The following is a 14,377-nucleotide window of genomic DNA, read 5'->3' as shown; positions in this document are numbered from 1 at the left end:
GGCACGGGACACACGGCACGGGACACACGGCACGGGACACATGGCACGGGACACTCTGCACGGGACACCCTGCACGGGACACTCTGCACGGGACACCCGGCACGGGACACATGGCACGGGACACATGGCACGGGACACTCTGCACGGGACACCCTGCACGGGACACTCTGCACGGGACACCCGGCACGGGACACCCGGCACGGGACACCCGGCATGGGACTGCGCCATGGTGGCATCTGCAGAGCGGCCTGGGCAGTTCCCAAGATAGGAACTGGGGCACGTGGCTTGCCTGGATTCATTCCATTGGCAAGAGACAAAGAGATAAATAATAAAGTTTATTTTAAGATGTCAGACCTTTCATGCACAAACAGCCCTGTGCTTGTGACAGCAAATCCTGCATTTTGGGGGAAAATCAGGCTGGTACCTCAGCTCGGAGCACAGAGGCCTCAGGCCTTCCCAAACAGCAGCACAGAGCAAAAAACTGGGTGAGCTGTGACCTCCCATCATCAGAACAGGAATAAAAGGTGCTACGAGGCCAGTGGGCCACGAGCATTTATAGAGCAAAGCCTGCTGCTGCCATTTGAAGCTGAGGCCTCTGTGCTGGGTGGCTGTCAAGGATGGACTGAAAACCTCACGAGTTTTCAGAATGGGAGTGGTTTCAAAGCTCCATCTCACTAGAACCGTTTTCCAGCTAAAAACAAAAGTCAGCTTCTTTTTAGCATAATCCATGCACTTTTTATATCTATGGTTACTGACACTAATTCCATATCAAATGCCTTGAAAGCCAGTATTTTCCATTATAATATTAAAGAATAATTTTCTCATGTCTTATGGGGCTCTTCCTTTATCAACTCCCTTCACCTTTATTGGGGTTTTGTTTGTTTTAACCTATTTATGTAGCCAAACGTCCAACATACAGTTGTTTAAATTATAAATCATAAATTATACCTTGGGGAGGTTCACTTGTATTGAAAGGAAATCCTCTCTCATATCACCTGAAATTATTTTAATGGTAATGGGGGCAAAAAGGAGTGGTGGAACAGGCTACATGAGCCAAATATTGATTTTGCATTTCAGTATAAAGGAATGTACTGGAAGACTTCCAAACAATTAAGATTTTGGACACTGAGAACAGGAATGGTCCCTGTTCTGTACAGAAGAATACTGTATCAAAAAAGGGTACATAATTCACAGAAGTTTCTGCAGGAGAAAGAGACACACATTTCTGATCATTCAATTCTAACTTCTTTTTTCTGAGCCGTCAGTGTTTTGTGACTTTGTGGATATGTAATATATCCCTGCAAGCTGAGAAAAAGTGGCAGATCCCAGAAGTCTGCGTGTGTAGGTCTAGTTTCAACTAAGTAAAATAGCTATTTATCCACAGAATATTGGATTTTTTGAGGTGAAAGTTTAGTCTTTTACAATTTAGGCAGCCAAAGGAAAAAAAAAATCAGAATATTAGTGTTTAGGTCTATTTTTATGAAATTGCTGAGCTGGTCCTATTCACTTAGGGGCCCACAGGTATCTGCAGGACTCTCTAACACACCTGGGTTTGGCATCTCTTCAAAAATAGTGGCATTTCACAGAAGAGTGAATGGGCAAAAAAGCTAATCAGAGTATCTTCCACAATGGATTCCGAAGAAAACCCAAACCTGTGCAGTTATGTCCCATCTATAAATGAACAACCAGAGCAAATCAGCATCACCCCACTGACCTGAACCAGGTTACAGCAGCTCAAGGAGGAGCTTTGAAGCAAATCATAAAGTGCAGAGGATTTCTGTTCCTGTGCAGTGCTTTCACATGTGCTGCCTGTATTTGTTTCAGCTCCTTGCAGGGGAACTGCTCTGATTCCTGGCTGAGGCTCTCACATTATCCTGGACATTCCCTTTCTGGATGGCTCTTCCCTGGAAGCTGCTGCTGAGCAGTGATGGGTCCCTGATCTCAAACAGCAAAACTGCACCCTCACCTGGAGCTGCAGCTGCCTGCAGAGCAAACACACAGCTGCCACTAAAGGACAGGGACTTCAGCACAGCTGAGGCTGGCAGGAGCAGCTCTGTGCTCCAAACCAAAGGGACAAGGACAAAGCGGCCGAGGGTCACCGGGAAGGGTCTCCAGCACCCCTGTCCTGTTTTCTGCTGCCCCTCAGGACTCGTTGGCAGTCTCATCCTCCCTCTGTGTGATTTCCCCTGGCTGTAGCAGCGACACCCCCTGTGACATCCCCTCCATATTCCCGCTGCGTTCCTGGCGCAGTCCCACACTCTGGAGATCACATTCCATCCATTTCAGCAGCTCGTTTCTCTGGCCCTTCACCAGCCAGCCAGCAGGGTTTTTTTAAGGCCTATATTCTTGAAATAGCTACAGTGAGCAATTATTAACATAATTGTGAGCAATATTACAGCAGCAAGGGGAAACAAAGCTTTTATCTGCTGCCTCTATGGCAAATTAAATTAGCTTTTTTTTTCCCCTCTAAAGAGAACATTATGCAAGTTAAACTCCCTGTGTTTCTCCAGCTTTCACTGAGCAGAACACAATTGTTTCAAAGAAAAGGGACAAGCAATACTTATTGGGTTATTTGCTACCCATTGTTTGACTTCTATGTATAGAAAAGAACTTATACAATGCCCTTTCTAAATGCAGTGATTTCCCTGGAATAATTGCCTTTCAGTAGAAGGAAGTTGTTTTTTAATTCTTTTTGTCTCCTCCAACTTTCCATTTCTACGAGTTTATTTATGATAATAATACTTCTTATTCTCCCTGCAGACACTTTTTGGTGATAACTATTACATAATTATGTCTTTTGCTCTCGTTAACACTCCTGCCATTAACATTCTGAGAATGGCTGATGGATTTTACCTTATCCTTCCCTCCACGACTTTGTGCTCACTGACTGAACAGATGCTGAGATGTTTCTCACTGATTCACCCGCCACAGTTACTAATTTTGCCTGAAACCCTGCGGTATGAAGAGAGACAAAGCCTCCACCTCCCTGTTACCAAATTTCCCTGTGATGTTATGATTCGCTGTCTTTATCAATCCCAACATTCCATGGAAGAGATGAAAATGGAAAAAAAGCAAGCAAAAAGCAGACATTACACAGAAAAGCAGAAACTTACACCCAACAATCTTCATCTCTGCATCAGAAACAAAGGGGAGAGGATAAAGGGAAAGGAACAGGAGAGAAGCCAGGAAATTAAGACAAGGAGAGAGAAAAAAGAGAAAGAAACATCACTCACGAGTCAGAGATGAAGCATGCACTTTTCATCAGAGGATCAAAGGAAAAGACAGAATACTTATCAGCACGTGGGCAAGGGGAGGGATGTCCTTGGGGGACTGACACACACCAAGCCTGTGCAATGGATTTCTGCACAGCAAGTTCTGCACAAAGCCCAGCTGCAATCCCCAAGGCGCAGCAGAGGCCTCACTGCTCTCAGCTCTGGGAAAGGTAAAACTGGCAGGATCGGATGCATGGCCTTAAACCCAGGAGCAATTTAGAAAAGGAATAACAAAAAAACCCAAAAAAACCCCAAAAACAAACCAACAAACCACAAACAAAACCCCACCACAACTTCTTCAGGAGGCTGCTTTGACCAAATTTTGCCAAAAAAGATAACTGAAGTCTTTATGATGCTCTTGTCAGATCACAACACAGTAGGAAACAAAGAACATTTTATCTTTACAAAAGAAGGCAGGAAGGGTTGTTTTGCAGAATATTAAGCTTGCTCTGCATAACCATGCACGATACAAACCCATAAAGACCAGTTTCACTTTGTTTCTTAATGATGACCAGCTACCACTGATGTTGCTCCTATCTGAGGGACAGAAAAAGAGGGCTTGATACAGGGAGCTAATGCTACAGTTCAGAAAACAAAAAGGGACAGGAAAACAGTAATGAGACACAGCTACAGGATTTTAACAGCTGAGAAGTGCACATGTGAAAGGATTTCCTGTTAAAAAAGAAAACTAAAGCATTCAAACCTATGACAAAAAAAAAAAAAAAAGTTGGAATGCTAGAGCTATTTACTTTTTTACAAACAGATTTCTTGGTTCAGCAGAATGATCACTGCTTTTTTTAAAAGTACCCGGTGACATAGCCTTTATTAATTTATTCATAAAAAACATTTTTACACTGTCCTGAAAAATCTGTATCCACTTGCAAAATACAAGTCATGAACTTTCTGTGCTGTTTTCTGGAAGAGGAAACACATTAAACCCGGTGTTTAACAGCAAACAGTTCTGAAGCAAAGCAAGGAGGAGCTGCTTTGACAAAGCCTATTAAAGCAGCCGACATGGCTGAGAACTGCTAACGTGCATGACAGGCTTCACTCTTTGGCTGGGGGTTTTTTGTTTCTTTTTTTTTGGTCATGTGTGTCCCCAGTGAATTATTTTCAACTTTAGACAATACTCATAAAGCTAAGGAAGAATGTTTGATCCTGGCTGTAGAAACATAAGCACAAAGTCAACCGATAGACATTCCTTGTTCATGTAGCTGGGCTAATCCACCTGAAAGGTAACAGAACCTGAATGTTCTGTCCTGGATGTCAGGCAAACACCAACCCCAACTGGATCTGCTGTTTTAAAAGCAAACAACAGGCAAATACCTGCTGTCACTTGAGTATATCAAACATCCTTTGATTTCCAAAAAACTCCGATTAGTAATTAGATTGAACGCTGTTTGCTGCATCAGTGGAGTTCCATTACACTTCCATCTACTCATTTTCCAGAGATTTCATTATTCTGGAGAATACCCAAGATTGTGAAAGCCTTTGTTTGGAGCCCCATTCGTGACTATCCCTCTCTTCACAGCTCCTCTCTGCTCTGGCAATGTCCTCATTTATAACTCCAGTGAAAGTTCATTCACCCTTCCTCAGCTGCTTTGCTTTCCTTACTCAGTATTTACAGACATCTACAAACTGCCTTTCCTCACAAACAGAAGCATTATTCTTACCTAATTATTCTTACAATGCCTAAAGCTTTGCATCTAAACTCAGTGTATGAGCACCTCTTGTAGCACACCTGGAATCAAGGAGAAATTCTGTGCCCAGATCCTCTTGTGAGGCAGGAAGCATTTAACAGCAGAATGGTGATCCTCTCACACATTTGATTCTATCAATCAGCATTTTGGCCTTTTATATATATGTGTGTGTGTGTGTCTAAATATGTGTATGAGTCCAATTCCAAACAGGTTATCATCTTAAAACCCCAGTGTCTTCCCAAAAAGAACTGTAGCTCTCACAAAGAGAATCTGGAAAATTGGATTAGCTGCAATGAATGGAGAATTTTAAAAGCTTAGGGCAGGAGCAGTTTTTGTACGAGCACTGCTGAGCTGTTTGCTCAAGCCCTGGCCCAAAGCAGCAAATACAGGGGACACAGTGTGCATTTTCCAGAGGGCCAGGGCCCAGAAAACAAACAAACAAAAAAATTACTCAGCGGAACACTGAGGACACGAAGCTGTTCCTTCACCTTCAGTGGCCTCAAGCACCTGAGGTTCAGCTTTATCCACTGAAATGGAGGATCAAGCAGTTCTTGCAGGAGAATCAATTCCCTTGCAGGTGTGTAAATGTGACACATCCAGCTGTGATCTCAACTACAGCTCACCTTGCTGCTGCTGTGTCTGTACCTCAGCCTGCAATAACTCATCTTTTCCCTATTTGATTGCTTTGGGTTATGCCTGGAACTGCTATAAGGTCACTGAGAACCAAAATTTATAATTTGCTTTATAGCCCACATCTGCTGCTGCTCTGTTAGCACCATTTTGAAGCTCATTAGTAAATATACAATCCTTTGACTCTTTAGTTTATAGGAATGCTTCCCACCTACTCCCTATTGTATTGTGGTTTCTGAAGAGCTTCCATAACGAGGCCACAACTACTTCTGGTACTGATGTCTCACTGCAGCCTTTTGAGTAATAAAATCTGATGTTTTTCCCATTATGCTTTCACCAAATTTCCCATGTCTGTAAAGTCATCCTTCAGCTTGCTCATCGCAGCAATGAAGTAATAGTTCCAATGCTACTAATTAGCAAACCCATTTCTTACCACCCTGTAAAGTCAAGCCACTGTAACACCAGATTTTATGTGGTTGCATGACTGCAACCCACATTCTGGGTTCTTCTCTAAATGAACTCTTGGCTCTGCTGGGGCTGCCAAGCCAAGGATTTCTGCAGCTGCTGCTCCAGAGGTGAGGAGCAGAGGAAGCACAGCAGGGCTGCAGCCAAGACACTGCTGCTCTGTGAGGCCAGAGGGAAAATCCAACCAGGGCTGCACCTTCTCTGCTTCTCATTACAAAAGGACCACAGGAACTCAAAACCATCAAGGTTGCAAAGTGGAAACACATTTTTTTTCCCTGGTTTTGGATTGTTGGGAAGAGGAAATTTCATGCATTTAAAAAGAAACATCCCCTATGCTGAGTGTACGAGAGGAATATTAACTGGCAGGGGTCATGGGGAATATCAGTGCAATCTTTGCAGATCCCCTTCTATCCATGTGATTTGAACTACTTCTTTGGCTGCAATGTCTGTTCCTGACAATGTTTTAGCAATTGCCTCCCCAAATCTGGCATTTACTGATAAATAAGACAACTCTGTTACAAGTCTCGCTCAAGTGAAGTGCCCATCCCAGTTGCACTGGATTGGAAGAGTACAAGAAAAGAATGATATTTTCAGCTTGGAGCTGCTCTGTTTACCTGGCATTATAACATCAGGAAATCCCAGCTTCCTGGTGACAGAAACGCCTCTGTTAAAGATCATGGGGTTTTCCCTTCGGATCTGCTCCATGTCACCACGAAGAAGCTGAAGAGATATTATAAGTCCTGGAAAAAAAAAACCAAAGAAGTTCATTGTTTCTGACCTAAGAATTAGATTTTGCGTGTACAAAGCATGCAGGTAAACTAACATTTTGCTCCACAGTTAATTTAATACAATATACAAACACAGAGTTCTTTTCTCCCTTGGAGTAACTGAAAATTGAAATGGAGGAAACAAAACTGTTATAAGGGATCAGTTAAGAACACAGAATTATATTAAAATACAACTCCTAGCAGTCAGAATACTTAATTTTGCAGACATGTCCCAGGCTACAGAAAGTACTTCCACTATTTCTATTCCTCACATGCAGCAGGTTACAACACACGTATAAGCAATGCCTCCTCTGTCTGAGGGATCACCAACCACACAAAGCTCTGGAACATTCTCTGAAGTGCTTTTAGTCCTGCTTTACACCATGAAAAAACCTTAAATCTCCAAGGGTATCTGTTCCACTCATTTCTTCAATTGCTTCGTAGAAGGATGTTGATTTTAATGAAATTCCCAGCAGCTCCTCAACGTGTTTCAGAGGTGCCAACTGGCCAAACTGACTTCAGCAAGCAGCCCTGTTGTCGAGTGTATCATCTGAACAGCTGGACTAGGAATAATTACACACTTAATCTCACTCCAGCTGTTTTCTCTACTTGCTTTTAATTTACAACATAGGAGAGTGTACTGGTAAAATTACGAAGTCCAGCATTACCATACAAAAAAAAACAACCCAGGGCTGAGCTCAGCCATTTGAGCCCAGTCTCACCTGCTGAGCACACTACCAGCTCCACATATCCATGAGAATTACTTGCACAGAGCAATTTTCCACATTCCTTATCTCCTGCAGCGTCACTCGGTTAGGAGCTCCCTCTGTCCTCTCTGTTCACAGCCCAGAACAACACCCCCCAAACCCTGCCTTGGATGCACATTTTTGCACGAGCCATTCAAAGTCCTGCTCTTTCCTAAGCTCAATATCTGGGCTTTGTGACCAACATTTAGTCACCATTTTCTCTGACAAGTTACCAGGGGAACAAAAGCAGGAGTATCGTGTACCTCCCCACCCACTTCCTGCCTTCTCCCCTTGAAATCATTTTCAAGCCTGTTGTTTGGCTCCAGCCAAATTCGGCAAATGAGTAGATACCCAGATTACATGAAGATTGTATAAATTAATGCATATTGGGAGTTGAGATGAAAAAAAGGAGCACAAACCCTTAAAACGAAGGAATAGGGAGGCCAAGCAGCCAGCTGGACAGTCAGCATGTATGGGCTCCAAAGCTGCCAAAACATGGACATGCAACTGCCCAGCTGGGTAGGCAGGAGAGCACTGCAGGGAAAACACAGGCTCTGAAACCATCTAAAAATCCAAACCCTTTGAACACCAATGTATGAGGGTCTCTGTGTGTAGAGGTTTCAGAGCACACAAGAGACAGATGTTCAATAGAAATCAGCCTTCACTGATTTTGCCACTTCCAGGAAGACTTGTTCATTTTATGCCCTTTATGTCCTTTAAACCAATGAAAATAAATTTGAAAAATCCCAGTGTAAAAGAACTGGAGCAAATTTGGAAGTTCAGATATTTTGCTCAAGTTTTCAAGGTATAAAGGATTTAGGGAGATCTTTTAATGATGACTAGTGGATAACTTTAACTGTAACAGGAGGAGGAGCAGGGAATGAAACCAGCTTTACACACAGTAAAACTCCAAACTTGCAAAATGTTTTATTTGCTTATTGTTGTGCTTAATCTCTTCTATGGGAGCGCGCACTGCATATTCCACTACAGTGTCTCAACATGCAAACAAGCAAAATTAAGAAAAATTTAGTATTTGGACATCACCGTGATTCAGGCACTCGGTAACGAATGCAGAACTGGCTATAATGAGGCTGAACTGTATCCTATCAGCTGCTTCATTTGGAATGGGAGAGCAGTGATATCTGTGAATTAGCAACTGCAGACATCATTACAGGAGGTAAACAGATAAGACAGGATTTACTTTCCCTATTTATCTGTCATTAGCTACGAAAGGAAAACCTCACATCTCAGTGAATTTCTCTGCTACAAATAAGCAGCTGTTTCCTAAAGGAGCTGTTGCTCTGACAAACAAGCACAAGGAGATGTTTACCATAGTTGGAGCTGGGGGCTGTGTATTTGGTGCTGGACTTGCGGATGATATTTTCATGGATCTGGCACCACTCGTTTTCATTGTTACACCTAGAACAAAAGAACACTAATTCAGGTTAAATGCTTTCTGCTCAACCATCCTGGAACACGACAGTCAACTTTGCTGTAGAGATGATATGAAAGCTTGTAGGGCTTGGATGAAAGAGAAATACCACATATCTCTTATTTTTCAAAGTGGAAGGAAATAAAATATTCTCTAATAGTGATGTCCTTTCAATGGAGCTGGTGGTGGCTCTTCTGCCACCAAAGCCATCCCTCTACTCTTCAGATTATGACAGAATGAAGAAAGCTCTGGACATTCTAGCTGAATTCTGTCATGTAGAGAATGAGTGCTACACTTCTGTTCAGGAGCCAAATATGCAGGAATTGAAGTGCCACTGAGACAGGAACCAAGGAAACCAGCCCCACGTTGAGGTCACAGGCTCCTGTCCCACAGGATGGGAGAGACCTGGAGTGTCAGACTGGGGAGAGAAAGGCAGAAAACTGAACTGACCCTCTTTATCAAGTCTGACATGAAAGATGAGCCATATCATCTTCTCTCGTGAAAAAAATGGCACCTTGACCACAGACAGTGCCATTGGTTAAAAAAGAACGGAAAAGCAGTATGTGCTCAAGTCTAACTGCATTTTAAATACATCTGTGCTTTATTTAAATCACAACAGCAAGATTCAATGATTCCCCATGAAGTCAGCAATTTTTAACTCAGCAGCAACAGTGAATCTCATTTCTCCTGAAAAGCAATTGAATTAAACAATTAATTGAATTAAACTTTTGTCCTCTTGACTTTTAAAGGTTAAAAAAAAACAACCAACCCCAACTAATACTCCAGCTCCTAGGAGTTTTGAGAAACAAATCACTTTGTAAAACTTCTCCAAGGATATTACCATTTTCCCCTTTTTTTGTTTCAAGAGTACAACATGTCAGCACAGCCAGGGTAAGAGACACACTAGCTCCTGAGAAGACAGCGGGGATGTTTTTGTTTGCTGCATTATGTAACTGAAGAACAGCATGGCAGAAGAAATTCAGCCTATCTACAAGTAGGAGCTGGTAATTTCCTACAGCTTCAGTCTTGCAAAACTATGTGCTGCCAAGAATAATGAGGTAACCCCCAAAGCCCGTGATGGCACAATTACTGACACCCCCAAATGTTCTTAGAACAGCAAAAGGAACAGAGGCGACATGGAACAAATGAAACACACAGTACATTTCACTTGCTCTACTGCCCACCCCCTGTAAGTACTCTGTCCCTTCTGGGAGGAGACACCAGTTCCCACAGAGTCACACAAAGCACAAAGTGGCCTTGAAGAACTGCACAGAATGATAAATTGTTTGTATTTGCACTCCCCAAAATGATCCCTCAAAACCAAAACACAACAGAGCTAAGGCATTAATGGAGAGTACAAACCCCCTGCCAATAACTGTGGTGGTGCATGCTAATTCAGCACTCATCAAGAAAAAAATAATTATCTTCATATTGTCAACACATTAACAGTCATAAATAATATTCTCCTAAAAGCAGAGAGAGAACCTATAGCACAAACTCTATACCATCCTCTCTCCTCACAGTTACAAATGTCTAACCTGTGGGCATTTTTTAGTTGCTGTACCAGCCTAAGGACTGCAAGTTAAAAGAGGTTTCAGCCTCCAAAGACTGATGCCTGCAAATTAACCTGCAACCAAGTTATCCCCAAATCAATCAACTGTAAAGGCAGCTTAAAGCCAGGTTTGCACCAGCTGCCAGTGGAAGCTGCACTCTGCATTTCCTGAGTGCCAGGAAGGAAGATCTCCCAGCTTTGACAGGCTGGCCTGGAGTGTGTCTTACTGCGCTCGCATTTCACCTGTCCAAATACCAAACACTTGAAAGAATCTATTTCTCCTTTAAATGAGATTTTTCTCCTGAGCCATCCATCGCCTTTGAGGCCGGCTGGTTGTGCAGCAAATGCACATTTGGAATGTTTTCATCCCACAGCAGCCCGCGGTGTCAGCAGCTGGGGACAGCAATGGGATGTCAGCTCTCACCCAGCTGGGCAAACAGCACCAATGGAACTGCAAAAGGGAAAGGCATTCAGGCTTTAACGGGTAAGAATTTTAAGCTCTATGGCTGGAGAAGGAAGGAAAAAAAAAAAAAAAAGATTGAAAGAAAATAGGACACAAAAAAAGAAACAGAAATAGGGAATATGGAAGACAAATGCATGAAGTTTTCAGGGGAATTGTAAGATGGACACAAAGAGCAATGTTCAATGAGCAAAAAAATTCATTAAAGATAAAAATTAATACAAAATATTAAGTCGAGTTATTTCAGAAAAAAATGGACTGAGAATTTAACTTTCATCTCACTTTTAAATTATTTTGCATATTAAAAAGAATAATAAAAGTAAACCTTTATGCTTTCGCATAATGAGCTTATAACTACAGCTGTGGTACTCTATCCTCTTAGGGAGATTTTAACATGACTGTGGGATTAACAAAGAGGAAAATCTCAATTGTGAGAAAAAATATTTTTCAGACATTAATCTTTAACAATAATAAGGCAAGCCGAGAAAGATTGGTGAAGTAAATTGATTTTTCCCCCCTCCCATAAGCATTCTCTTGTAGATTCAGCAGAAGTCTCCATTGACAGACCGTGTATTTGTTTCAGCCTTTGTTAGGTTTTTAGTCTCAATTTTTTTCCTGCTTCTCCCTGTGAAAAGGCTTTTCTAGCAGCCTCATTTGTGGCAGCTGTAAGCTTTAGCCACACAGTGTATAAAAGGAATGCTTTTTACTGCTCCTCGAAAAATACAAATACACCTCTCTCCTTATTCATCTTTATGATGTTTTGGAGTTGGCCTGAGGCATTTTAACAGTAATCAAAATGAGAGCAGCAGGTAAGAAAATCAGTTCAGGGCTGTTTAAGTACTCATATTCAATTTTAAACTTCCAAAGGACAAAACCCTGTCATTTCAATTGTAGCCTGTGAACACAAAAAGGCAGGTTAGCTAAAGGAATGTGCAAAGAGAAGATGCAAAAGACAAACCTGTGAAAACTCTGTCATGAAAGAGCAGCTATCAAAGCTGCACAGGGGATGAGCTGGTGCCCCTCAGACAGATCCATGTTCCCTCCTGAATATTTCTGCAGGAGGTTGACACAGAGCACTGCAAACAGCAGTGACACAAAGGAACGATGCACAAGCCTTGCAACAGCCCAGGAGAGTGCTAACAGTGATAGAGAATTACAAACATCTGATTACAGAGCTGAATTCAGCCAGGGGCTCTCCCTGCCCACGTGTGGAACAACTGGTGCAAATGTGCTGAGGAATTTGCCAAAAACAGCTGGTGACCTGGGTGCTGTGAAGGGAATCCATGCTAACAAAATACTGCAGACTAGCAGGAAGAAAAGGGAAGCTCTGTATGCTGTGATTTTTATTTCACCGCTGTACCAAGACTTTGGGTTGCTCTAAGGGGCTGTGTGACTCCACTTGTCACCGACCAAGTCCAGTGTTTCAACAAGCTTTTTCTGTTTTATTTTTCAGAAGCTAAAGAGGCATTAAATGGGCAACAAAACAGAAATCTAATCATCAGAATGTTCCATTTCTGTAAACATTCAAAATGCTGCAGTTGCAATACATTAACAGCGTATCTACAAAGCCAATAGAACCATACAGCCAAATCCCACGGGTCTGAGAGAAGCTGAATGTGACAAAAAGCCAAGACTGGCCAGACTCTACTGACAGAGAGAAGAAAGATGACATTTTCTTCCCTATAATTTGACATTTTTGCTACAATTTTCCTAACTTTTGGCAAAGGAAGAATGAAAGAGCTGACTCTGAGAGACTTTTGTTTGGACTTGAGAGATTTCTAGTGTGTGAAGAGACATCCAAGAATCTTCAGTGAACAGCGAAAGACATTTTTTCATTTAGTTTCCCTTGAAGGTCACATTTTCTGCTGCTGAATGCACTTCTCAAAGAATGACAAAGTTCCATAACCCACTAAATTTTCTTATTACTCTCAGTAGTGGCCACAGACCACAAAGCAGTGTCAGATGTGCCTCAGCCCATCTGCAAAGCAGATCTTTCCAGTATTTATCCTCACTGACAAGGGATTTAAATATTCCCTGCAGTCTCCAGTCGGTTTGTCTGTGGCCTCTTTATTACAACTCTGAGACCACATTTCATAATAAGAATTTGCTCGTTCAAAGTTCAAAATCACAAATAACTGACGACAGATTCCTGCTCAAAAAAACATTGTTTATTTTGAGAATTTTGGTCACACACTGTTGACTTCAGTTGTTTTCTACTTCTTTTGTTGGCTGCCATGAGTGGTAAGGAATAGCAGATGAGGCATGAGTTATTATTCACTTCATCAGACGAAATGCAGCACATTTCTTTGGGTTTGAACTCAGCAGATCTTAAATAATTCACATTAATAAAAGAACGGCTTTGCAAGTCACGTAGATTTGGGCAATACTCAATAACTTCTGAGGCATTTCCCACACCTGAAACATCTGTGGATAACATTCATTCATCCCTCTGAGCTGCTGGAATAACAGAGAAGCAAAACATTTCCTCCTAGGAGTTACTCACGTGTAAACTTTGAGCACAAAGTCCTTCTCCTCCTTGATTTCCGAGATGGACTGGAGCACATCCATGATGCTCAGCACTGCACAGCCGTAGGGGCGCCGATAGTGCAGGTGGGGAGGGCCTTTCTTGGAGTCATTGAGCAGCATGCGCCCTGAAAGGAGGGGATTCCAACCTCAGGGGTGGACACGAAGCCACATCCCGTGTCCACTGCCCCTCGAGGACTCACAGCCAGCACACTGCAGCTCCAGGCTGAGACTCCAGCCTGGCTCTGGAGGAGCTGCAGCTGCCTCTCCCCAGCCCCACGTGCTGGGCTGTGCTGGTGCCAGCCCAGGGGGGCTGAGCAGGACTGGCACAGCACCAACATCCCCCTCCTGGGGGCAGCTGTGGGAGGGGACACAGCCAGGACAGCTGACCCACGCTGGCCGAAGGGATGGCCCACACCACATGACAGTGACAAGGGAAGGAGGGGTGGGGACATTTGTCACTGACGGGTTTGGCTCTGTACACTGAGGCCTGGCTTCCTGGGAATGGCTAGGCATCGACACTTGACTGAAAGTAGAGAATGAATCTTTTGTTTTCCTTTGCTTTATCAGACTGCCTTTATCTTCACCCATGAATTTCCTTCCATCTCACTTCCCCCTCACCCCCATCCTGCTGATGAGGAGAGTGACAGAGAGGCTCGGAGGGCACCTGGGGCCAACCCACCACAGCTTTTCACTCCTAAACTTTTCAAACCCAGAAGTCCATTTGAACCTACATCTCACTCAGCCAAAACCAGTCAAGGGCAAAGTGAAAAGCGCCATGTCTGGCCAGCTTTGATTTGCAGCTCCATGACAGATATCCGCATCCAGCT

At 43.0% G+C, this 14,377-nt stretch overlaps 1 protein-coding gene across 14 annotated transcripts in view; it reads right to left on the bottom strand.

The window, feature by feature from the left end:
* DOCK3 (dedicator of cytokinesis 3) overlaps nucleotides 1–14,377 on the bottom strand; it is a 183,938-nt gene that overhangs the window by 73,554 nt on the left and 96,007 nt on the right. For 9 of the 14 annotated variants that reach the window (XM_058422182.1, XM_058422187.1, XM_058422184.1 and 6 more), the window contains exons 12-15: nucleotides 13,528–13,675; nucleotides 8,911–8,999; nucleotides 6,682–6,807; nucleotides 3,114–3,131 (exon numbers count right to left, since the gene is read on the bottom strand). In XM_058422182.1, coding sequence (XP_058278165.1) covers nucleotides 3,114–3,131; nucleotides 6,682–6,807; nucleotides 8,911–8,999; nucleotides 13,528–13,675 — 381 coding nt within the window. The remainder of the gene's footprint in view (nucleotides 1–3,113; nucleotides 3,132–6,681; nucleotides 6,808–8,910; nucleotides 9,000–13,527; nucleotides 13,676–14,377) is intronic. The other 5 variants (XM_058422183.1, XM_040076018.2, XM_040076029.2 and 2 more) reach the window with 1 other exon arrangement.

The sequence above is a fragment of the Hirundo rustica genome, chromosome 12 (assembly GCF_015227805.2).
Source record: "Hirundo rustica isolate bHirRus1 chromosome 12, bHirRus1.pri.v3, whole genome shotgun sequence".
NCBI lineage: Eukaryota > Metazoa > Chordata > Aves > Passeriformes > Hirundinidae > Hirundo > Hirundo rustica.
This window is presented reverse-complemented; position numbering and strand designations above follow the sequence as displayed.